This window comes from Falco rusticolus, chromosome 3 (genome assembly GCF_015220075.1).
Source record: "Falco rusticolus isolate bFalRus1 chromosome 3, bFalRus1.pri, whole genome shotgun sequence".
Lineage (NCBI taxonomy): Eukaryota > Metazoa > Chordata > Aves > Falconiformes > Falconidae > Falco > Falco rusticolus.
This window is the reverse complement of record NC_051189.1, coordinates 79,904,273-79,931,504: the sequence shown is the minus strand read 5'-3', so window position 1 is coordinate 79,931,504 and position 27,232 is coordinate 79,904,273. Positions and strand designations below refer to the sequence as shown.

General features: G+C 38.7%; 1 protein-coding gene across 2 annotated transcripts in view; it reads right to left on the bottom strand.

The window, feature by feature from the left end:
- Nucleotides 1–27,232, bottom strand: part of DDC (dopa decarboxylase) — a 76,827-nt gene that overhangs the window by 45,378 nt on the left and 4,217 nt on the right. Inside the window, exons 1-4 of one of the 2 annotated variants that reach the window (XM_037379973.1) lie at nt 13,189–13,312; nt 7,150–7,383; nt 1,206–1,319; nt 410–529 (exon numbers count right to left, since the gene is read on the bottom strand). In XM_037379973.1, the coding sequence (XP_037235870.1) occupies nt 410–529; nt 1,206–1,319; nt 7,150–7,350 (435 nt within the window). In that variant the 5' untranslated portion in view covers nt 7,351–7,383; nt 13,189–13,312. Of the gene's footprint in view, nt 1–409; nt 530–1,205; nt 1,320–7,149; nt 7,384–13,188; nt 13,313–27,232 lie in introns of those variants that run through there. The other variant, XM_037379972.1, reaches the window with a different exon arrangement.

The following is a 27,232-nucleotide window of genomic DNA, read 5'->3' as shown; positions in this document are numbered from 1 at the left end:
TTCTATTTTCAGCTATGAAACATTGATACACATTGCTGATAAGTTAAGCTCACTTCACTGATAAGTTAAGCTCACTTCACTTGATCAACAAATTGAAGTTTCCATCCTAAATGATTTTTCAACATTATGATTTGAATTTTAAGCCCAGATTGTGCTGTTGAATTACTAGCAATTCTTCTCAGAGTGTTTCAGAATTCAGCTGCTCTGAAAACAAAGCCATTACTTTCATGAATGATGCTATCCACCTATGAACATTCTCACAGAGCAACAGTCTTTCTGAAAATGTGAAAGGAACCCATATAGCAGAAAAAAAATAATCTTTCCTTTATTAGTGTTTTGGTACAAAGGTTTTACAAAACCATGAAGTTCACAAACTCATCCCATATTTTTTTTTCATATCCTTTCTTACCTGAATGACTCCTCCACCTTGGCCATCTTTCCCAGCTAAAAACTCTTCAGGCAAATTAATCATCTTCCCTAGCCAATCCAGCATGACAGTCTCCAGCTCTGTGCAAGCTGGACTCGCAGCCTGTGTTGAAAAATAGAACAGAGGGAATAACCTCACTAGACCATGAAGAGAAATAGGATCTACCAGGGCAAGAATAACTCTTTCTCTCTCTGTTTTTTGACTAAAGAGGAAGAGACTAGCTGACTAACTTCACCAGCTAAATTAGGAACCTGAAGTCCATTTGTGCATGTTGTTTCTAATACTTACTGAAAAAATGTCAAACTGGGCCTCACATAGAACCATGACTATCAAATGTCATAGCTAGGATTTGCACCTTGCATAATTTTTTTTCTGACATCAAGTACCAACCTCTTTTGAGAAGAGCCCATCTCATATGAATTTGGGTTTTTAAAACACAATTTTACATTCATCCAGATGATAGGAGAAGTAACAACACCAGGTGATAGGCAACAGTCATACTACTTACTGAATTACCAGTAAGTTTGCACTGCTACCACTAATTCTAAATGCTGATGGCTTCTCAAGGGCATAACTTCTATAGCCTTTTATTCCTGGAGTCATTCAGGGTGTCTATGTGAAAACATTAATTTAGTCATGGAAATTTACTTATAAAAATAGTGTTGTGACTTCACTATATTAATCAATGATTTAATTGAAGAATGTTCCTGAAATGCTTAAAATCTTGCCAAGGTGAAACACCATTACCACATAGCAGTACATACCCAAATAAACTTACCCAAGAGAAGCCCATACATCCTATTCCACTACACAACATATCTGCAAGAAGAGATGGGAAAGAAGAGCCTACAGGGAAGTAGGCAAAAAAGTACGGACTGTGCCAGTGAGTCACCTGTATTAAGAGAAAAACAGTCACTTTTAACAAATGCAGGAAGCAGAAACAAATTGTTACAGAATCAGGAAAGATTAGAGTTTGGGACCAGTCAACAGTTCTTGACTACCTGGCTGTAACACAGGATCCCATTTTTCAGAAAAGCTTCCCTTGTATTTTCTCAATTTATTTCTATCTTTTACTCAAACCAGGAATAAATTAGTTTTTGCCCCCCTTCCCAACAGTTTCAAAATCAGAGTTCTCCATTTTTCTACCTAGAAAACAAGAATTGCATGGGCAGTGGCAGCATGAGTTTCTATGCAGGGCACTGTCCTTGAGCCTCTGCTTTCAGGGACTCCTCTTTCGGTGTTTTGTTCTCATCTTCGTCATGCAACTGACTCAGCAAGAGTGTCTTCAGTGCAGCAGAGGTGCACAGAACTCTCTTGCCCACACTCTGGAGTTATTTGCAAAAAGGCAGGCACTGAATGTGGCCAAACAGCTCCTCATCACAAAACGAAACAATCCATTCCAGTACCCAGTATGTTCTGTAGGAAATTAAACTATCATCTCCCTATAACAAATTGTGATTTATATACAATTCCACTTTATATGTACTAATAAGAGACAACAACACAATAACTGTATAAATTGTAGTCAGTTGTCTTGCAGCAGCAGTATTTATCTTATGCAACATCTAACCAATTTTAAGGATCTGTGAGATACTTGATAGTGCTCCACAACACCAATCTAATAAAATCTGAAAACAGGAAATGTACTGCAATGTTCAGTGAAACAATGTAATATGATATATTTGGCAAAACCAGCTTTCACATTCAAGATAAAAGGCAAATTTTAGGAAAAAGTGCTTCTAGAGAATTAGATAAAGCAAGAATTCAGCACAATGTGTGTATCTTTCCTTAGCTGGAAATCCAGAGGCTGCTGAGTTACTGAAGCCTAGCCTTTTCTTACATAAGTTTTTCTTTTTTTTGAATACTGGAGTTTTGGTACAACTGGAAGATGGTAAGAGCATACATTCTCTCTTGCCTGGGCTCAGTATGTCCTTACTGTTTTGCTATACATTTCCATCTCGATGAACTTACCTTTCACATTCCCCTCTCTCCCAGCCTGTGATAAGGTTTCTGGTTCTGGAGCTAACTGAAGGATCACTGTACTGCACTGTTCTGCATGCTGCAGATATCCCTTTATTTTCTTTTCTAATCTTCTTCATGCCAGCAACCAGGTCTTCTTTAAGGGACATGCTCCATGCTAAGGGGAAACTGTCTTAACTCTTGTACACACAATGAATCAGATATCACTTTCTCTGCTGTAGGTACACCATATATAACATTTTGGGTGCCCCTATCTCTTTCATATGACAACAGCTCCTGTCCACTACAATTTTCCACTGTCTAAACTAGTTCTGTACCTGGTATGTTCAAGATTTCACTTTTACTGGTCACTAGGTCCAAACCTGCTCAAATCAGGTATCCAAAGACAAGCCACTGTGAACTTTTTAAGCTGTATCTCTTATATCTGCTCAGGATTTCTTTCTTTGCTGTAACAAAGTTGTTAAGCACTTGTGGCAAACACCTTCACAAATCAGAAAAAAAATGGGATGGGACGTGGCTCTTCACAGAAAAACAATAAACACATAACAAAATACTCAATAAACAGCAGTCCCTGATAGGACTTACATGCACAGACTTTCCCTGACGTCCATAATATGCCAGGGCTGCCACTGTTCATCTCCCTAGCAATAATCCTCTGTGATCTGTAAGACTTGTGACATTCATCCTGGGTTAATCAAGTTAAACTGCCTACTTGCTGGGAGCCATTTGTTTGATGAAACACAGCAAATTCCACTTGCACCACTCACACAAAGCAAAAAAGCCAAAAGCCCTAGGGCAAGTACAGCTGTGGTTCTTCCTCCTGACTCCCCTTCCCCCTTCTCTTGAAGCAGCTGTAAAATTAATTTATTTCACCATGTTGGAACAGACACACTTAGACAAATATTGCAAAGAGCGTGACATAATTGATGCTTGATTTTCCAGCCCTCTGCTGATAAACAGCGATACACGAGTGTCTTGGGTTCAGTAATTACCACTCTAATGCTTCTCAGAGACATTTTATTTCCCAGATTTCTTATAAGGGTGTCTGTCTTTCTGTATCTTGCTTAGTCTAAGCAAGAGTCTTCCTTTACCGCACACTAAGGATAGGTACTTCAGCTGAAAGTTCATAGATTAATGGGTCCAATGTGAGGAAAATTAGCATCTTCAGTGCTGCTATTTGCAGTTACAACTAAGCTTGATCATTTTTGGCTCTAAAAAAGGAGGAGATAAATTTCAAGAGAAAAGTCTGAGAGAGAAGGGTGACTCCCACTGATTTTTTTTTATATGCAGATCTTTTCCACCTCGGCTTCCTGCTGTGGGGATCAGAGTTCAGCAGTTGTTCCCTCAGTCTCTGTGTTAATGTTAGGAACTTAGCACCATTATGGTCATTATCATTTAGTGGACTACCCTTTAAAGGTCTACATCCAATTTCACAAGGTGTCTCTGTAAAGTTTTACCAATTATGAATGCTCCTATAGGGTAAAGACAGCAATGGATACTATGTTATTGCTTTGTACAATTAATTGATCCTCACTCCTCTGAAGGAACACCATTTTCACACTTTCAGTCATCAGTAGCAAATATCTGAACACAACTAATGCAGTAAAGATGTCAGCATGGAAGAAACAAGAATAACTTATGGGCCACTGATTGCTTATGGGCAAAACAAGGGTTTTTTATGACCTCTGTTGTATTATTCTTTATGAAGAAGCCCAGTTTTAAGACTAGTGGGACCCTCCTTGAGGATCAGCTCCTAGAAGGGATCCACCTGAATAACTGGGGCAAAAATATCTTCGCAGTCAGGCTCACTAACCTGGAAGGAGAGATTTAAATTAGCAAAAATAAGGGAAGGAGAGAAAAATCCAGAGTCAAGGTGGACCAAGTTGGCAAGCAAAGGGTGTAACGAGGACAACAGCAATCTTGAAAACAAGGTAGGGCTAAAGCAGGCACACCCCAAGTGTATGCACATAAATAAGGAAGTGCTGAGAGGACAGCTTTGTGGGGGGAAGCTCTTGTATCTTTTTTTGGGAAATCAGCACAAGTGGGTGCCTCTCTGAAGCACCTCTACGCATGGGGAACAAACAAGAGGAACTAGAAGGCTGTGTGCTGTTACAGCGTTGTGATCTCTTTCAGATCACAGAGATGTGGTGGACAAGGGGAGAGCACAAGATACCATTAAGACTTTTAATACTGTCTCCAATAACATCTTTACTGACACATTGACAAAACATGGACTAGATAAGTGGACAGCATAGTGAAAACGGGCTAAACTGTCAGACATAGGGTTGTGATCAGTGGCATGAATACCATGGCCAGTACTGTTCAACATCTGCATTGATGACCTGGATGATGGGACACCCCCAGCAGTTTTGCTGATGGTATACAACTGGGAGGAGTGTTTGATACACTGTATGATCATGCTGCAATTCAAAGAGACCTCAACAGGCTACAGAAACGAACCATCAGGAATATCATGATCTTCAACAGAGAAATGCAAAATTCTGTACCTGGGGAAGAATAGTCCCCCTGCACCTGTACAGGCCGGGGACTGACTGGCTAGAAAGCAGCTCTGCAAAAATAGACCGGGGGGTCCTGGTGGACAAACTGAACATAAGCCAGCAATGTGCCCTTGCAGCAAACCAGGCCAACAGCATCCTGGGCCACATTAGGAAAATGCTGCCAGCAGCTCAAAAGAGGTGATCTTTCCCTTTTACTCAGCACTGATGAGGCCACACCTGGAATGTTGTGTCCAGTTCTGGGTTTTCCAGTACAAGACAGACATGGACATACTGGAGTGATTCCAGTGAAGGGCCATGGAGACGATTACTTACAGCATCAGTCATATAATGAGAGGCTGAGAGAGCTGGGATTGTTCAGTCTGCAGAAAACTCAGGGGACATCTTGTTAATGTGTAATAAACACCTTATGGGAGGGTGTAAAGAAGATGAAGCCAGATTCTTCTCAGTGGTATCCAGTGACAAGACAAGAAGAAATGTGTACAAACTGAAATACAGAAAATTCCACTTAAGAAAAAGCTTTTTTACTGAAGGTGGTTGAACTTACAGAGAGATTGTGAAGACCATGCTTGAAGTCACTCAACAGGCAGCTGGACATGGTCCTGAGCAACCTCTTCTAACTGACTCTGCTTTGAGCAGTGAGCGTGGACCAAATGATCTCTAGAGGTGCCATCCAACCTCTACTATACTACGTCTTTGTGATTCTGCGCTCATGTGAGTCTTCAGCATTTAGCATAAACAATGCAGGCAGAATCAGAGTTACCATAAGAACTGTAATATATGTACTTGTGCTTTTTGTGTCACAAACACTAACATTTCACACCAGAGGAAAGTTTTGGATAGAATATTTCTTCTTCAGAATGTATCACTTTTTAAAAGTTAATTTACTTGCAGGGAATGTAAATACCAAGAAAAAAAATCAATTTAGTTAAGAGGGAACATGACATGTTGATGACATAATTGGAATTCAATGTCTCACTTTCTATTCTCAAGTGATTCATCTCTGATTTTTTTAATTTATTATTTTATTGAATGTTTTCAAGTGTTCAAAGCAAACTATTTTCTGTTCTACTTCACAGACAAAAAAATATTGGTTAGTATTTTCTTACAATGAAAAAGAGAAGGCAATTGTACCTATGAGCAGCAATGAAAGTATTTGCATGTGTTGGATGTAATTCTTTTATCTAATCTGCACTGATTTAATTCTGTTGGATTCAAGACTTCATAAACAAATCTTTAGGAAGAGTGGAGAGATTTCCTGAATTCGGTGGAACTGTTGCCTGTGAAAGGACAGCAGGGTTGGCTCCAAGGGAAACAAGATAAAGTCATATTGAATATCAAATATTTACATTGGTCAATGAAAAGGAATTTGTATTATAGAACACTGACTGAACACATTTGCAGAGCGGCGGCTCCATGTCCAGTCACATCGCAATCATATCACCTAGCTACATCCAGAGAAGCAACCCAAAGTGGTTATTGCAGAGATCCAAAGGAGAGATTCCTCATTAACCTTTTCTAATAATCCAGTCTTCAAGCTACTTAGAGGCCTTAGAAAACAAGCATATATTTAAAATAAAAATGGTATACCATGAGTGGAAAACCAAGAAAGATTCAGAACTGGACAATTGACAGATGCTTTGCTCTGCATTGTCTGTCCAACACTGATCTAAAAAGTACTAGAAGTTGACATTTAGGAGAGTAAGTCAACAGAACAAGTATTGGAGAGAATCCTTTCTAGTCAACTCTTTAATAAAAAGACATTTCCTAAGAGAATTTTAACATTTAAAGATCAGCTTGAAGGAACACTTTAGGCACAGCAGACTAATAAAAATCCCATTTTGTAAAATATTTACTGTGCTTTGCAAGTAGCAAAAATATCACATGAAATTGAAAGTTATGAAGCTTTGCTTTTGAAATTGAAAGTTATGAAGCCTTGCATTAACCAATCCAAGGGAGGAAAAGGGATTATTTCCAAAAGCAAGCCTCGCATGAAGCAAAAAAATTATTTATTTCAAGCAAGAACAGAAAAAATTACTTGTAAAAAGTGTTAGATGATATTTAACTATGGACATAAAGCAGACTTCTGCCTTCTACAAGCTAATCGGTGTGGGTACTTATGTTTGTAAGGTCTAGCTGCCGCAGCCTTCAAACCACACTTTCCTTAAAGTCTTTGAAAACTTAACTGCAGTGTTCAACATCACACTACAGATTCATTTTTCTTACCCCTGGCATAATGATCTTCTCAATGTCTTTAAAGACATCCTCAAAGCTCTCAGGATCCTGAGGTGCACAGTCTGCAATGAGGGGCCTTAGATAGCCTGGTTCCACATCTGGGAACACCTGTCTTTTATCTATCTTCTCCAGGTAATCTGCAATATAGTCCACCATCTCCTTCCCTCTCTTGCGGAACTCTGCAGCATCCATGGGTATCAGAGTTCAGGATTTATCAGGAAAACCCTAAAAAAAAAAAAAAGAAGGTCACTTTTGAAAGGAAATTTTATTAGTTTTAAACCTGTTACCCAAATGACTTACAGGATTACTCATACCGCCTTTTTGAAAAGACCACACACACTTTTATTTCTGCATATTATTAGGCCAAGCCCCAGACAGTGTTGCATTCTGCTCACTCGAGTATTTGCTGGACATTATGTAGAAGTAAATCACAGTGTTCAGTCTTTGATGTCTAGGTCATGACGTAGATCAGCTTAAAACAGATAGGCCGTATCTTTAGCACAGCAGAGCAGTAGAGGCACGTCAATGAAGATTCAGAAATCACAGATTTAATCCCTACTGCTGCTGGTTGACACAAGGATGTGGCACTGTCATGTGGCATATAATCAACTCCCTCCTGCCTTATAAAGAAGTCTAAGAAAAGAGCATGCTATGTGTCTCTGTGATAATCTATAATAACCACAGTTATCACAGTGATCCACTGTGCTGCCCTGTCATTTCATCTACTTCTTGCCTCCTGTCTGGCCTCAAGATTTAGCTTTTTTACTCTTTCACTGTAAATGCACATGCTGTTCCATTTACAACACCTTATCACCTTATTTCTTACTGAGGTTTCAATTAGAATTCACTTAGAGTTATCTGTACTGTATTTTGCAGGAAGATGTGAGGAAACTCAGTCTGGGGCTGTCCCTATTTCCAAGATGTCAGGCTGGAGCTCTGGGTTGTGCTTTGAGCTAGGCAGAGACTGAGTGAGCCCACTCAAGGTGATATGTAGGTCAGCTGACATGAGCTGGAATTTGCCTGCAAAGTGCTGTGCAAACATAAATTTCTATTGCTAGGGTGCCTGCTCCTGCCATCTTGGCCCACCCAACTCTTTTACTGTATGTGGCTGTGCATTTTGACTGCTCAGTGAACACAAGGTTCAGACCACAGTGCCTATAAAGCATCCAAGAGTCTTTGTACACTCTGAGTGAGTGATACTGTTCCTTGGGATCTAATATGAAAATTGGCCAGTAAAACAAAGTTATTGCTGGTGTAAAGAATGCTTAGTTTGTATACCTTCAGATCTCAACTTTGTAAGGAAGTAATTATATTAAGCACAATGTGAATATTAGGTAATTAAGAGACAATTTCTTAGAAAACAATTATTTGTGCTAAGGAATTATAACTGAGAACATCATTTTGAGTTAAGAGACCCTTCTGGGCTTTATTATATTTGAATCAGAACATTCACATTGCAAAGGAAAGACATCGTTGATAATCATCATCCTAGAGACATCTCTGCTGCCACAAATAGGGGTTCTGGGATTTGTGTGGAGCAGCTCCTGCTGCTATTTGAGAAGTCAGGATGCTGCTGTAGGTCATCAACCACTTGGGAAAGCAAGGATCTGCACAGCAGGGACTTCCAGTCCCTTGGAGAATAGCTGTTCTTATTGCTGTTTTGTTAAGAGTTCTATTACTCTCTTTAACCATCATGTAAGTGTTTATTTGGCTCTCTCTATGCCTTTCTGAAAGGGGAATTAGGGCCCTTCTCAGATCTTGCTACTAAGTTGCTGGAAATGCATTACCAGTAGTCATTATAGTCCTCAGAGGGTTCTGGTGGGCAGCTTTGTGTGTCATCTCCTCTTTGAAAGACTGCATTTAAGCAAGTAGTTTTGTTTCTACTCCTTTACAACCAGGATGATGCCATTTCTTCAATACCTCCCAAATCTTCCGTGCATTTTCATTTAACACATCTTTGATTGCAGTTCAGAATTCTAATAAACTTTCTAAATAAGTCAGCATGAACTGAATATGCATCTCTGTAGCAGCAATCTAATTACACCCCAAGGCTCAATTCTTTGGTTTAGCTATTTTTGCCACAAGAAATCTAAATATTGTACTGTTTCACTTCTTTTTCAAACTATCTCTAACTTAATCCTTAACTTATGCTTCATTGTTTCTTTTATGCTACTTTATTCATGAGTTCATTCCTATAGTATGCACTAAAGAACTCACATGTGGGAAACTATTTTTTTCTCTGGTTGCAGAGATGAAAGCTGTGAAAATAAGAATTTAACTCATGACTGCCAAATTAGTGGAACATGCCTGAGACTGAACTGACTCGGAACCTGAGGACTTGGTGTTTCTAGCTGTACTGTTGCTCACCACTGAGTTACAGTTATTCCTACAGACTTTTACACATGGCTCAGTTCAACTGATTATATCTCATTCAGTATCTGTAGGGCCAAGGAACTGTCAGTACAATGTCAGAACAGGTGAGACTACCACTATACTTCTCTTTAGCTTTACTTTGTATAAATCAAATATAGGGCATCATTTAACATAGTCTTCCATGGATTGCTGGGTCTTCTCCCAAAATATAAATCAAATGGCATAAATTCAATAGCATCATGTGTAAGCTCAAAACAGCTTACAAACACTCAGACAAAAATACATTTACTTTATCGTATTACTACAACATAGATACTATGTTATATAGTTTGTGACTGTTCTTTTACTGCCCAGATTTTTTTTTTATTTGAAATTTCTTTCTATTCCAAGTAATATTTGCATCATCTTGTTCCTATATAATATGCTGATATAATTTAATGCCATTTTTATTATTACCAGTTTGGAAAAATTTCTTTTGGGTTATGTAAATAAAATTTAGGTCTAAACATGAGCTACACATTCTGTGGTTTCCACCTATGACCATGCATCTGAAATTTGTCACCTCAGTTTGACAAAATACACATATTAGATAATCACTGAGATCTTATTTGTTAATTTATCTTGCCTTGCTAACTATAGTTCTTCCCCAAAACTGGAGGTCTGCTGGCTCATCCTAACATTGTTTTGTCTGTGCTACTTCTATCATAAATCATTGTAGCAACAGCATTCTCAAAATTCAGGATAAAAAATTAAATTACTGGGGAAAACCATGGTTTTGCATGGGAGAAGTAATTGAACCAGGAAGCTTAACCATAAAGAATGGGAGAATGAACCACCCATCCTAAATCTGCCATAGTGGCTGCAGTGTTATAAACTAATATAAGCTAGTATCTAGTTAATCTCTAATGAACTTTCAATTCAGTTTGACCCAGTGACATCAATCTGCTTCAATCTGAAGTGAAGTATTTCATTCTTCTTTCCTCTAAAGACAATACTGAGAAATTAAAACCTATCTAAACATCTGTCTATTTTTATGTATCCATGCTTCTTCTTTCCTAAAAGTCCTTGCCTGAAAATTCCTTACCTACTGTAATACACATATCTCACTGGGAACTGTGAAGGCATACTCCTTGCAGAAACACAGTGGTCATTCAAAATTTCCTTCTCACCTCCTATTTTATATCTGTTCTTCTGTGAGTGACAAGACCCAATTACACTCTCATCCCTAATTTTATTCTCTTCTTCAACTGTTCATTATAGACCTCACTTCATCTGCTTGAAGGTATTACTTACTATGGAAGCCACATCCAGTAGACTGAATACCTGACAATTGTAATGCTTACCAGTTAGTATTATAAAAATGCAAACTACTTCACCTCTCTTCTAGTACAGAGTATTTCCTTCTACCTCTCACACACATATACAACACATACACAATGCAACAACACAGTGCATAGAGACCTTCCCTCTATGCCAGTATGTTTTGAAAATATAGAATATGATTTTCTCAGAAGCAAAATAACTGAGATAACTCAGCCCTTAGGGTCTAAAATGAAAAGACTGTTTGAGAGCATCCATATTTTCTAAAGGGCTGAGTGTTACAATCTGTGCATACTCAAAATATCCACTGAAGTCAAAGGGACTTAAACTGCAAAATAATGCATTCCAAGCTTCCAAAACTAAATGGAAATTTCAGAGAAACTGAGCCTCCCTCTAAGGTATTTAATAGTGGTCTATTTTCCTGAAGGCCCACAAAATGTGACAAAGGTTTCACGCTTTCAGGGATCCCACTGCTCCCAGGATGAATTTCAGCATATTCAACATCTGTCAGCTGAAACCCAAGTGAGGAGAGCACAGCTTCTCAGGAGGCACCCTACCTAATTATCAACCTCTACCGCTTTTTAAGCACAGTCTGTATTCATGACAGCCTCACTCTGATTGATAAAATACATTTTTTCCAAGCATATATTATGTCTGAGTACTTTTGTTCCCAGCAAGAATCAATGAATATTGTCACCACCGCATACTTCTTCAGATCAAGTCCTACTTTACTGGAGAAGACTGAGTCTTGCTCTTAACTTCAGGTAAAAAACAAGAACAATCATGTTAAACTAAGTTATACCAATGTATCTTTTATTCCACCCCCACCCCCCCTTCATATATAAACCCTTTGCTCTTTAATTTTGCTGGAATTTGTCACAGGACAAGTACGCTACACAACCTAAAGTCGACATATCTTTTGCTGCTTTGCTTAAACTACCTTTCTTCCTCAGTGTACTGAAATTACAATATGGCAACATCATATTTTAGTGAAGTTACTAAAAACCGTCAGTAGTTTTTAGATTGTATTCTCAGTATAACGTTCATTTGTGAACCATTTTCTACTTTATTTGAAACTGAACCATACAAATGAGCAGTTTATGTACAATTAAGTATTAAATACATGTATAGGTATAATATTACATAGACGACACTCAGCCTATTCATTATTTCTGTTTAAAAGTATTGGCTATAATTTTAGAATCTATCTTTTGTATTAACTAAATATAAATGTAAAAGATAGCTAAAACTCTAGGGAAATTTGCTATGAAGAAGAAAAAGAGAAAAAAACGAGGAAAAAAGAGGAAAAGAGAACAAGTGAAGAGAGGTATATTCAACTTATTATGATTTTGAGTGCCTGTTCTCCAGTTCAAAGTAAAATAAAAAACAGATAATATAATGAAATCTTTTAGCAGCTCCTATTATTAAATACAGAAAGGAAAAAATGCATACTCACATTAATAGCACCTTAAACTAATAGCTGCATTGGCTCAAAAAAAGTAGTAACTGTGTATCTTTTGAATAAATGAGACAAGTGCACTTACTAATCTGCCAACTGATGCTACAGAATATATTTTAAAGGCTTGTGGTGCTACACTGATGCTCCTAAAGCCAGGAGGACTTTCTGTTACTGAGCTCAGCTGAAGGTTTTTGCAGCTGTTGCTACTGCTAAGCTAAACTTCTACTATTGGCAATAGGAGTATTGCCTGAATAATGATTGTAGGATTCAGCATGACTAAAAAGGAACTGTATCTACTCCGTACTTCTTCCTTTGCACAAATTAGGTATATGTGTTACAGACTACGTTTCATTTGAAATTTCCATTTTCCAGTTATAACTTTCTGGTTTTATTTATTGTGTCACTGGCACAGTCTGCAGCTTAGTAATTTTCCTTTCTGAAGTCCTACTATAGGGATTGGAAAGGGTTATTTCTGAGGAAAACCTTACATTAAAAAGTCATGCACTGAATTTATCTTGAAAATTTTATTATTCAAAGTATTTGGCAGATTATTTCTCAAGGTCTGCTGAGTTGTTCAGAACTGTTGCACTTGGAAAGGCAAGATATAAACTTTTGGATAAATGGGATTCTGCATTAATGTACATAAACAGTTATAGCTGACATACATCACATGTAAAAGCAAGCAAACACAAAATGAGATGCGCACACTACATTGTGCAAGCTTAGGTTAAAAAGAAATGCTTTTTGAGCATCCCGGATTATCCCTAAAATAACACAGGCTAGCTGTTTATGAGCTGAGCACCCACTCTACGTAAGCAATTGTTGCATTAATCCAAATGTACCTACACAAAGCTTTAAGGACAAAGAATGTTACTTACAGCAAGTTGGTAAGGTGGTTCCTTCTCCTCTGTCTTTCTCACTGTCTTTCTTTGCTCTCTGTGACAGCTATACAGCGCTAAGGATGCCGTTGCCAGCATATATAGGCACAGTACCCACGTCCCCTCAGCCTATCACAGCCAACTGCTTTGCATTGAACATGCCGCAGCCGCATCTCCCCCTCCTCCCACACCTCCTCCAAAACACACTTAGCAAAAAAATCCTACCCGAAAGGCAAACGGATCCGACTGAGAAACGGCCATTGCCTGCATTAGCTGTGGTGTGTGTTTCCTTCCATCAAGCCCATTAACAAGTCTGGCAGTGGGTGGCTGCTCACATGCTCCCGCTCTGAGTTACACGCTCCGGGACAAGTCTGCTGGGCTGCTGCTGCAACAGCGAGTGCTTTGAACCACTTCTGTGCAACATTATTTTCAGGAAAGAAACACAACTACAGTTGAATACTACTCAAGTGACTGCAAGCTCTGAACAGGTTGTACATGTGAGATTAACATTCTCAGATGTGCTGTATCTAACTTTTTTCCAGTTTCTTTCATCATATGTATACTTAAAAACAACAGCAAACATTCAAGACTTGTTTCCCTGCTCTACAAGTTTCATGGGGAGTTCTGTTTCCTAGATGAATACTGCTAACTGCCTGTCATTGTCTATTTAGTTCAAGTTTGTCTTAAAAAATACTATCAGCATTTCATAGTCCTGAATAGTTTATAGCCAGGTAGTGTGGCAGGAGATCTGGGACTGCCACTGCTCCCAGACTGGTCTCCAGTGCACTGCAGTATTACAGCCTACCTTTTTGTGAGGGAGGAAAATGTTCCGGCTGTCATATATTTTAAAACTCTCATGGCTGTGTTTGCTGTTATAATGATATAAGGCCAATTACAGCTCTGCCACAATTCTGAAAAAGCCTAGTCAAAATAAAAACAGGACCTAAAATCCACGAATGGGCTTTAGGGTTTTATCGCTTTTGTCCTGCTAGATGTTACTCTGTGATCTGACTTGCATTTTGAGTTTTTGGGTTGCGTCTGCTGTAATGATTAGTCTATAATCTTGAAAGATCACGAAATCCCAGGACCACTTGCAGCGGGGTCTCAGTTGTTTTCCACCACAAATCAACTCCTGAGTGTGCAGGGTTATAGGCTGGACAAATTTGGACTCCATAAGAAAAGAAAGTGTTTTGGAGATTTTTTTTCCTGTTTTTTATTTCTCCCTGAATTCAACTGAAAAGGCTGAAAATGCAAAATGTGTTGTAAGGGTGTAAGAGATACAGAAACTGAAGATGCCTCTAGTAAACATAAATAACTCAATTCTAACTTCAATGTTTCACCCAAATGGCTTGCAAAAGGTAAATCACTTTCAAAGGAAATAAAAAATGGAAATTAAAATGAAATAAATACATTTTTTAAAATAAAATGCTGGTTTAATCAGAGTGTTGAAATACCATTCAAAGTCATTTGATGTGTTTTTACTTCTCTGCTGTACCTGTAAGTTACCTTAAAAGTTGCTGTGACCGAGCAATAATTACAATTTATATTAAAATGGGTTTTTTTTATTTCTCTGGAAGAAAAAGAAAATAAAGTGTGAGAGATAAAATAAGCAAGGTGGAAAAAAGGAATTAAATGCCCTTCTAAAAAGAATAGCCCATGTCTCCCTATACTTCTAGTAATTCTGGCTCATACTACTTTTCATAATTCTCCTCATCAACTGTTGGCAATACACAAATCTTTGCTTAACAGAATCTTTCTGTGGTGGACAAAAGCAAGATTATTAATTTTTCTGTTACAGGTGCTGGCTAAGTGAGACCTGCTGTGGCCTTGCAAATTTCTTCCAGACCCTTCAATGTGTTAGCTCTTCCACAGAGAACTTCTCTTACTGCTGAAACACAGCGACTAGAGATCTCCCCTTTACTGCCAAACTGTGTCAAAATTCAAGATACCAGGTGTGAGAAATAACAGATGATGTTAAAAGGTTTGAAGGCCGGGGTTTGTTAGTAAGCAACAGATCATATTATTTACAGCTAACATGAGATAGGGTTCAACATGTTTTTGTACGTGGATGTACATCACCCTGATGATGACATATAATGATTCTGTGCCCCTGCAGAAATGGTACCAATTTATTACCATTGCTAAACTCTATGCTTTGCAAACAAGTTGGGAGAGATAACGTGTTTGAACAGGAGGCTCCAGCACAGCACTGGAGAGTGATGCAGACAATGTACTATCAGTCACTTTGTAGTCCCATTGCCAGTCCCTGTGCACAGGCATGGATCAAAGCAGAGGGAGCTGAACAGTTTGTACCCAATGTCCAACAGTTTTTACCTCTTCCATCATTATACAATGCAGATTAGAAATTAAAAAGCAGTTTTCCCAGGCCTTCAGTCCAGTTATAATTAGATGGCTTTATTCTCAGTTTTATTTTCCCTCACCTGAATGGCATGACGTCCATTTCATGCTAGCCTCCCGGTGAGCCTCTAGTTACTGAATTTGGTCAAGATATGTTTGTGCTGTAGACCACTGAGCCTAACATTATTTGAACAAAAGTGTTCTAAGCTATAATATGAATGGCTTTAAATTGACTCAGATATCATCAACATTTTAGATATGAGGAAATAACTTGAAACAATTAATTAGGAATCATAGTAGCACAAAGTTTGTGCCTGTTTTGAACATTTGGTGTCAAAGGAACAGTCACTGTTGCCTAAGCATAGAAAAACCACAAGTTTGTTGCTTCATATTTGGTTTACTCCTTATCTGTAGCTCGAGGATGCTCTTTGGAGGCTGCAGGCCTTTTCTTCTGATTCTCTCACTCTTGCTCCTTCAAAAAAAGAACAGTAGTCTTTGTCTTTTTTTCCCCAAAATATTCTTCCATGAAAGTAACAATACCAGTAATGGGGGAAAAATCTACAAAAAGGGAAAGGAAAGAAAAAAAACCTCTAAGAATCACTCAGATGTACTAGAATTAAAAGTTCTTTTATGTTCCATAAACATGGTCCAAATCTGCATGAGCCATAAAGATGTGACAAGACAGAAGCAAGTATTTTAGCAGAAATGTGCAATGAACAATTTTCTGGATAAAATAAGGTTGCATTTCCTTTGGAAGAGAGTAAGAATTAAAGCCTTCAGACACAAATAGATGGATTACTTGCATTGTACAAGGATAAAAACTAAGTCTCCTGCAGAACATAAGTAGACTTTGCAACAGATCAGCCAGGAGATGAATCTCAGACAGAGCTGACAAACTGGGAAAGTATCTATCTTATCTTTCATGCATATTTTATGTGACTTGTTTTCCCTGTTCAGTTCCATATTGCTGTCTGTGTGAACCTGTGAAGGTAAACCAAAGAGGATAAGAAGGAACAGCTAGCAAAGTGAACATGGACACAGACTCAAACACACAGCTTCAGAGGAGTTAACGTACCACTTGCTAGTTTGAGGCAGCCTAAGCACTTTACTCTTACAGAAGCAAGCCTACAGAAAAGAGAGGTTGTGATGAACTGAAAAAGTGTCAATAGAAAAACTGACAGGCTGTGAAGAGTCACAGAGACAGTGAGAGCAGGCTGCAATCACAGTAGGCAGGCTCTTCCAATACAGAGATAGGAATAGCTTCTGCTGTGAGCTGAGATGATGTGCTTACCTAGGGGTGTAGGCACTGCTGGGGCACTCATCCAGCTCACAGAAAGAATTTTCTCAAGCACTGACTACTGTGAGCCTCACAGAAGCTGTGGCTCATAGATGAACTGCCATCAGGGCTTAAATGTGCTATTGAGATAGAAAAGCAAATTACAGCAGTTAGTTTATGAATGGAATAGTCCACTTGTGGATGAAAAGACACACCAAGGTGAGGTATGAGGAACAAGATGGCTTGAGATACAGGGGGAACACAATGCAGTGTTTGTTCTGCAAGTGACTTGTTTTGATCACTGTTTACAAAGATTTCAAAGATCACATAACGCTTGGTCCAGAAGACATTTTGTCAGTGGCTGTGATTAATGCATTGTCATGAGGACTATGCAATACCATGCACTGCTTGCAGTAAGCTTGGAAGAGCATTTACCACCAATATAAGCTGTGAGTCATTCTTTTTGGGATGAGAACAGCATTGCAGTCTCCTCATAAAGAGCATGTTGGTGCTCAATTGTCTGAGATGACAGCTAGTACTATGGCAAGGGATCATACGGTGTTTCTTGCCCTTCCTCCCTGACAGCTTTGTTGCAAAGGTGTCTTCGCTTACCCTTCAGTCCTGTGCTAACATGAGCACCTTTCTAGAAAAGACCAATGCCAAATTCCTGGAGAATTTATGTTTAATATAACGTAAAAGTTACTGAGTACCTGGACTTTCTCCAAGAAAGAGAAATTACTTTACACATATCACAGACCAAAGACTCTGAAGAACTGAGTGGGAACTGAATCTTCCACATCCACAGGTCTCCCTGGTCATGGACACTCATTCACAGCTGAAGCAATGAGTAAGATAATGTTTGCTACCTTCTTCTGTGGGTTATTGTCTCTGTCTCAGAGGTGGCAGTGATATATGTACATGCCTCAACTGTTATGTTATGTAAATGCTTAGGAAGATGCATTTACACTAAGATGAGGCTTTCCATTAGAGCCGTGTGATCAGTATGCCCTGCTCCTCACCCCTGGTAATACGGTTAGCACAACGAACATCACTTCCTAAGACAAATGGCCATAAAATATAAGCGTGCTGATCACTTATCACCTCCTTCTCTCTTCCCCTTTTCAAGTGTGGTTGTCACCAGGAAGTGATGACCCGCGTCATAGTACAGCTAAGATTCCCTTTCAGCATTGTGACAAGACTATTTGCCCACCAAACACTGCTGCCAGGATGTGGTGACATCAATTATGGAACAGGGAAGTGTAACAGCACATGAGATATTGCCTATAAAATAAAGCAGCTGCAAGTCCTGCTGCTGGACAACAAAACCCATGATCCCCCAGTGGTCTGAGATGTGTCCACCATTGTATTCTTCCTCTGAAGACTGAGTGACAGTGAGTCACATTCCTTTGGGTAAAGTCTGAGTCCAGATTACGATTAGTGTATCATGCAGTGATTATTAAGAATTTGACCCCATCTGCAGAGGGTCCGGGTGACTAAAAGTCTAGGTAACTAAAGACTCCAGATAGTGAGAAAGCTACACTGATTACTAGAAATTTGGCTTAACTAGAATTATGATAATTGATAACTTTGTGCAACAATAAGCTACACTAAATGCTAGAAATCGTAGGTAATAATAAGCTATGCTGATAATTGAATATTTTATGTAATAATAAAGCTCTAATTGTTAAGTACAATCCTGTGGTCTGTCCTCATTCTACCAAAAATCCCCAAAAGAACCTGTCTGTCCCTGTAGCATTGGGTGACAGAGCCACCAAGTGTTCACATGCTCCATCCTGCCAACTCTGTAAGAAGGGCAATCATTTCCAGCTAGGAGACAAAACAGGCAGCCAGGAAAGATAACAGCTTAAGCTGCTGCAGGTAGCTTCACCACAGTGCAGCCAGCCGTATCCCTACTCAGAACTGCCTGCCATCTGTTCTCCTTATGATACTGTTCACTTCTACACCTCAGATAATCACAGCTTCCACATTATCATTAGGAGAGACAGGCTCTCACTTAGACAGGATTTACATGTGACTAGAGGAGACGGGCAGTTCAATAAGAAAGATAGTCTGATGCATTCATTACCTTTGCGCTCAGAGGCCTTAGTTCAAGTTCTTCTTTTCAAGTACAGATGCAAGTCTGCCATATGCTGTGCAATTCTGCCTCAGGGGCAGCTTCCATAAAATATTTTGCTAGGAAGGGTTGTTCTCTTCCAGCTTATTTTTCTGTGTTACCACATTTGGCTCCAACTCCATTTGGATTCCAAATGGCCTAAATCTAGGCCAGTTTTAAAGTGGCAGCACCTCCCCACCCACACTCTGGCAGAGTTTTTCCCTAGTCAGAGGCACAGATTTTGAACCTCTGTGTACTGAGGTCAGATGCTGCCAGCCTAGAAGCAACCTGCCTTTACAGCAGTGTGACATTCTGCATAGTTCTCTAAAAGACAGTCTAGGAAACTTTGGGGTGGGGTGGGGTGAGATTTCTGCTTTTTTTTCTTCCTGCTAATTCTTTGAAAACCTGTCTCTTTAATTTAGGAGCAACCTTGATTTGAATAGTCTTAAGAGACACTTCTTCCACTTCTACCACCAGGCTAACTTTCGTCAGCAGGAAGTGGCTAAGAAATGTCATTTTGCACTCCTCTTCAGTGCTCAGAAAATACAGAATGGAGTGAAAGTATGCTGAGGAAAGGATAATCACTACCACATTTTATGTTACATATACTACAACATATAATGGAGCAAAATACCCTACTTCCCTGTAGCTTCTGATGAATTCTAGGGGATAGTGTTTTTGGTTTCTCTCTTTCAACAAGACACCAGTCTATTCCTATTGCCCACTGAAGGAAAAATTAAGAAAACTGATCTGCATCTACATTCTCTGACTTGTGAATGATTTGCAAGCACATTTTACATTGGTTGCTAATTTTGTTTCTTGGCATGTAAAATCACACTAACCTTTCATCAAAATCATGATTTATTTATTGTGTTTTATACAATAATAAACTCATACAACCCAAGTCAGTAGTCTACATGTTATGTAACTGCAGTCTTCAATATAAATAATTGCATTAATTAATCTACTATATAAAAGCAAAGCTGAACTCAAGATTCAACTTCAAGTACCATGCATGCCAAGCATATTCCAAACCTGCAAAATTGCTAAGATAAAGGAAATAACCCAATGCAATGTTAAACAAGGGATGAATTACATGACCTCCTTACAAAGGAAGACACTTCCTATTCACTGAAAAAACATGAGAAATAGTGTTATATGTTCAATGGATACTTATAAAAACAGTTGGTTTCTACCAATCCTAAGATAGCAAGCTGTCACGAAAAGCCAAAGAGTATTTCTGGATCCTCAAGACAATACACTTCTCTTCAGCTCTGCAGCTTACAGCTCTGCTGGCTGCTACTTCTGCTACCCAGGAAGACAACCTGTAAAACTGTGATGGCAAGATGACCAGAAACATCCTCAACTAGCATGTGGAATGGGGAATAAGGGATCCAGAACATGTGTTAAGACTTAAAACACTCGCTATGGCTCTGCCTGGTGAATTTGGAATAGAGATAGGTGGAGCTGTGGGTTTTCTTACAATGAAGCTGTATTCACATCCCTATCAGGCATCTAAATTTAATTATTTTTTTTCCAGGAAAAATGGGATTGGGACTGAACCAGGAATGTAAAGGCACTGTGCAGTGAAGCAGAGAATAACATAAAAATTACAGCAGAAGACACAAATTCCTGTACTTACAGCTCAGCTACACTTCATCACCTAGCACTACCCACTTCATATTTCTCTCTGTTCCCCATTAAATACTGATCAAATAAGCCATTCACATTCATACCATTTCCTGTTGGTTGAAAAGATAACCTTTCTGTTGTTTTTCAAACAAATGAGTCATGCTTCTAGGTCTACATTTGCTCAGTTTTCCTTCCAGTTTCCTTTTACAGATACTTTTCTTGAGCAAAAGGATGTTTTATGATGCTTTCAATACAACAAATTCTGATGCATCATCCCAGTAACTTCCGAGCATCTTCACTACTTATCAGAGGCTTGTCCTGGTTTTGCCTGGGATGGAGTTAATTTTCTTCTTAGTAGCCAGTACAGTGCTGTGTTTTAGCTCTGATGTGAGAACAATGTTGCTAACGCACTGATGTTTTTAGTTGTTGCTGGGTAATGTTTGTACTAAGTCACGGACTTCTCGGTTTCTCAGGCCCTGCCAGTGAGAGGGCTGGAGGGGCACGGGAAATTGGGAGGGGACACAGCCAGGACAGCTGACCCGGACCAGTCAAAGAGGTATTCCGTACCATGGGACAGCATGCTTGGTATATGAACTGGAGGGAGCAGCGGGGCCTGCTGATCAGTGCTTGGGGACTGGCTGGGCATTGGTCAGCGGGTGGTGAGCAGTTGTATTGTGCATCACTTGTTATCCTGTTTCCCTTTCCCTTTGGATTTTAACCTTTCCCCATCTTTTCATTATAACTGTTGCTGTTGATGATGATACTATTATTATTTCATTTTAATTCTGTTTCAATTATTAAATTGTTCTTCTCTCAACCCTTGAGTTTTACATTCCTTTCTGATTCTCCTCCCCATCCCTCTGGGTGCAGGGGAGCGAGTGAGCGGCTGTGTGGTGTTTGGCTACTGGCCAGGGTTAAGCCATGACAGGCTTCTGTTGTTAAAGTAACTACCAGTAGTTTGTAGGAACTGTATTTTTTCAAAAGACCAATCTTCATAAAACAAGTACTGGATTCACTTCTAACATGGAGTAGTGCTGAGCAGTAGAAACTGCAAAAAGATCACAAATAACACCTGGTAGCAAGGTCAGCCATATTAGATGTGATACTCTTTGTCATGTAATAATGTTGTAATAATGCAATGTAATAACATTCCAAGCTTCAGAATAGTGATCTCCCTTCTTCACACAAATTTTTGCATGTTATGTACCAAACATATGTACACTAAAAATAGATACTTAAAAGCAACGTGCAGCAAATAGCCTCCATCACAAGTTCTTCTTAAGAATGAGGGTGTGGAGGCTACACTTTATGCTAGGAACAAGCAAGATAACTCAAAGGTCCATGAATATGCCTGTCCTATTAAAACAGCACAAACGAGCCAATAGGTCCACCACAGAACCTGCAGAATATCAAGATCTTTTTAAGTTTCAAAAACAATGAAACATGGGAGTTAGAGATGATTTTCTAAATAAAAAGGTACCCAAAATTTGTTTTTTAACAGCCATTTTCAACAGCAGGATAAATAAGAGCAGGTGAGAAAGAAGGTACTAACAGACAGTACTTACTGATCTTTAATAAAGTTTTTTAATATTTTGTAAGATTAGTAACCCTGGCTTCCCTATATTTATTTATTCCCACCTTTAATACCTTACTCCTTCTGCCAGCTATGAAATTTCACTCAAATTTATGTGCCCTTAAATGACTACTCATAAAGAGGTATTACATCAAAAACTGTTGCTCCAAAAGGACGCAATGTATTTTTAAGAGTTGTACATTAAAAAGCATAAGAAATCTGCACATGAAATTTAGGAAAATGTTGCCCAAAAGAACTTTCAAAATAATGAAAAAGTTGTAGCAACAAAGACTGAGATTTTTTTTTCTTTTCCTTTTTTTTTTTTAAAACCTTGAAAGGAAATGTGTGAGGAAGTCACAGTAGCAGCAAATGAGTAGTTCACCACTCAAAGTCATTTAAAGACTAACACACAGTTCTGTAATTACTAGGCTGAACAGAACAACATTCAACATGGTAACAAATCATTGTAATGGTAATTTTGTTTTTAAAAAAGAAAGGAACATTAAATGGGCAAAAAATATATTTGTATCTCAGATCCTTGTGGTAGATACTGCTAGAAAGGAAATCACCCAAAGCCAGAAGCATACTCATTAGGATGTACAACAGAAATATGCATCAATAACGTTGAAAAGGGGGAGGCAGAGGCAGGCAAAAGAACAATCCAGGGCATGGATCATACAAAAGTTGTGTGCTATCGGCAGACATTCTTGAGGTCAGCCTTATAAACAGCTAAGCTGCTGATGCAGCTACAGAGAATCCTTACACTTGCACACAGTGATAATAATGTATTCTATTTGTGTGTGTGTGTGTCTTACCTTTCATTAGCACAAAACACATTTGTAAAGCTCTGAGGTTTATTTTTTTTATTTAAAACTTTGCATCACAATAAACATTATTTTCAGCAGCACAGCACAAAAAGGCACCTACCCCGCAGCTGTGGCGGGCCTCACAACTGTGGTCGTGCAATACTTACTCAGGAATCAACACCTATGTACCCAGTCTCTAGCTGTCTAAAGATAATGGCACCATATGGGCCCATTTAAAAGCTGGCAAGGTACGCACATAAGGGGACCATGGACTGGGCCCTGTCAGCAGGGTCAAGAAAAAACTTCTGGCATATGCAAGGCAGCAGAAAACAGGAAAGGGAGTGTGAGGCCCCTGTCATGTTAGCAACCAGCAAATGAAGGACTTCTGAAAGCCTGGAAAGATCTTGTAATAGGAGCTTAACATATATAAGCATGTGTTTACATACCTGCCTGAGTAAAGGCTGTACAGTAGTATGTCACTAACCCTAACATGACAAGGAAGGTATCACTAAATAATCAAATAAATCATAGGACATGATAAAAAGAAGGATTCTAGGGACAGATGCCAACAGTAAATATAAATTTCCTTGGAGGAAAAAGAATACCAAAGAAACAGAAGATTATGCCAGAGGAAAAATGCTTTCTATTACTTAATTTGTTATTTTGAATTACTCAGTTGAATCGGTTAATTAAGGTGAATGAGTAACAAGCAAATACATTTGACCTCAGGACTTATATTTCTGAGTAATGATAACTCTGTATCTACATTTGTTGTGAAGTCTGACAGTACACCCTGGTTTATCATCAGTCCTTAATACTAAATAGCATTAAGTATAGTCATACAGAGATTTCCATGCTATTTCTCTACAATCAAGCCTTTCTTTCGCATCTACATTGTAACATTAAATTTCATTCACACATTAATTTGGAAACTTACTGCTATAAGGGGGTTTTCTCCACAGATTTAGATAATCAATAGGGTACTTTTAATTATTAATGCTTTAATATTTAATATAAGGACAATGTTAACACCTTCCTAGTTTCTGCCTTTCATGATAAATATTTCCAAAAGATATTCTGTAGCCATATTTATTTTTTTTCCCCAAAGATTAATTCTTTTACTCCCTGGGTGTTTCCATTTCCTATGCAAATTCTGTAAGATTAGCTGATCTTTTATGCTTGGGCAGAAAATACTACCATCTTATGGAACATCTTGAGTAGTGTCAATATGTCAATAGCCATGGGCAAAAGATACATACAACATTCCTCTTTCTCTCCCAAAAGTTCTCTTTTGTGACTAGCCATTACTACAGTATTCCTCCTGCTCTACCCTTTCTATGTCTTGTCTCAGTCAGTTACTGCCGAGGAGGTCTGGTAGACTCCTCTACCTCAGCTGTCTAAAATGCATGAAAGCTGCATTACCTGAGAGCTTTTGTACTTGTTAGTAAGCATATGAAAGCTTGCAGTGAAAGGACATCATCCCACCATCCCATTCCCCCTGCTCCCTAGCCTTTTTTTTCCTATTAAAGATGCAGCCACAGGAACTGGGGGCACAACAGCCAGGAATGTTATATGTTGAATAGTCAGTAGTCTCAGGAAGCTCAGTAACACTGATTCTGAAGCAACACAGCATACAGAGGGAGGGTAGAATTAAGCCTCCAAAAATCTTCAGGGCCAAACTAATGGACTTGGTGGTGCTGCTGAATGAAAATCCTCTGTTTAATATGTAGTATGATCAAGAATAGCAAGAAGTTTGAATCCAATAAGAACAAGCTGGTGAATTACACAAAAAATATTCTAGTGACTTTTGATCCATTGTTGGAACAGTTCTGGGATATTCAATATTCTTTCAGATTTTCACTTTCAAAAAGACTTCGTTGCCTTCCTGGAATTTAAGAGAAGATTTCTCTTCAAAGGCACTTACTCCCTCCTCTAGGGAAGATTCAAATGAGCGGGCCTGGTTAGCTCTGAAAACAGAACAACATGAAGGAAGCCAAGGAAAGGATAAGGGAAAGAAAGAGTAAAGGAAGAAGATAAAGAACTTCTTTCTGTTTTTCAAATTTCAAAAGCCCAAGAGGGACTACTCGGTGAAATTAAAAGATAGCAGATTAAAAACAGACAGAAGGAAACACTTTTTCACATGATGTGTGGTTAAAACTGCAGAAAAAATAATTACCACAGGAAGCACTGCAGTCAAGAACTCAGCAAGATTCTGATGGGTTTGCAGATGTATAAGGATATCAAACATACCAAGAGCAATTTAAAACTGCTGGAAGGCACATGTATTTCTTCAGGGAAAACTGTCCAAGCATTTTAAAACTGCACAAAGAAATGTGCTAATCAGAGTGAGATACAAAGAAAAAGGTCTCAGCAAGATAATGCACCCACAGGATGCCATTAAAGAAAAGTCACCTCCTCCTAAATCCTTTGCATTCGTTCTCTCTCCCTCCCTTTAAAGGAACAGTACGGAAAGGGACAATATAAGCCCCACTGAAAGATCGGTTCCTTTATGGTACTGTCTGAGATGAAAAGGGTGCCAGCCATCTCCCCAGCATGCCAGCATTTCAGCAGCCTTCAGCCTGTCCCATGTATGTGGAAATGTATATTCACCTTGAAATTCATATATCTGTTTTTACGAATAGCTGGATTGTTTCTCATTTTCTGAGCTCAGATTGTTTTTTAAAAGCAGAAAGCACCATATGTACTATTTCTGTAATTTCCCATCTTGCTTTTTTACATGGCTAAGTAGTCATAGTAATGATGCTTGTTTCTTATCATTTCATGTTAACTGTACCTGCACTTTCATCTGTCAAAGAAAATCTAAAAACTGTGAGTTTTTTTCATTTAAATGAAACAGTTTGTCAACAGTACAACTGAGCGCAAATGAGGGCAACACATGGGGAAGTGTTATAAGCAACTTAACAGCATTACTGACACTGAATTTATAGCCTTTTTAAACAATATGATTCAGTGCCTTTTTTTCACCCTAGGATCCCTTTTCCATCGGTTGTTGCTTGTTCCTTTAAATCCTGTCCACCAAGCAGGAAGAGATTATTCCCTTCCTTTTTGTAGCATCCCTCTAGGCATTTTAAGATGCTACTGTATCTCTTGAACTCCAAAGTACATGACAGTATGGCTAACACCAGTGCTTGACGTTACCCTAGCAATCAGACAGTAGATGGTACTTGATATGTAAGAAAAAGCATTTTCTGAAGCATAAGGAATGTCACAAACCCAAGTTTGGCAAGACTGGCTTGAAACTCTGAAATGCTAATAATAACCCTCACTTAGGGTTATACGTATTCCAGCTTCTACTGGAATGCAGAATTACCGCTACTATGGTTTTCATTGTCTCCAGAAGAGTCCCATGTCCTCTCCACTTGTACCCTTTCCAGTGATTGAAACCTTTGAACCTTATCTTTGTTCAAGCTATTTCAAAAACTTCCTAACATCTCTGCTTTATATCCAGTCTTGCAAAGACAGGCTGTATGTCACAGACTGGGAGATACATCCTCTATAGAGACTGTTTGATAGGTTACACAGCACCGGAGTCACATCTTTATGTTCCTATATCCAGTCTTACAGCATGAGATGGAGAATCAATCAAAAAAAATATCACGTGCTGCCATTAATCCTCAAAAGAGTTGTCATCTTCTTAGAGACAGAATCTTTCTAATTGCCATTGAAACCTCGAAGAATAAAATAAGAAATAAAGTCACACATCTGACATAATACAAGAATAACAATATTAAACTGCATTTGACTCCCTATAAACCATCCGATTCCTTTCAAAACACACAAGCAAGAAGGGTAAGACTAAAATCTATTACACCTTCACAAAGCTGAGCAAACTTTCCCTGAATGTTAAAAACAAACATGCCTTTCAAAAGCAAGAGGGAAACAGTGGTATAGTATTATTCAGTAGTAAACTGTAAGGGCAACCTTTTACATGTACAATGCTCCTGCCAGCTGTCTGACAAAGAAACTAATACTAAAATCCCAATCTATCCTTGAAATAATGACGATCTACCATAAGATCTCTTCTGCCATTTATTTATGTTTGTGAATAGATAGACATACAACCTGCACAGGATCAAGGAAGAAGGTGAAAAATGTACAAAACCCCCCAGTTGTTGCATTCAAAACATTTTCTACAAGAAAGATTTCTTTCCCAAGAGATAAAACATGCAAACAGCTTGAGCATTGGTTAGATGGGGAGACACTATTTGGAGGAACACTGAATAACAAGACTGTGATTAGCACACTCTGGAAGTAAGTTGAGTTTG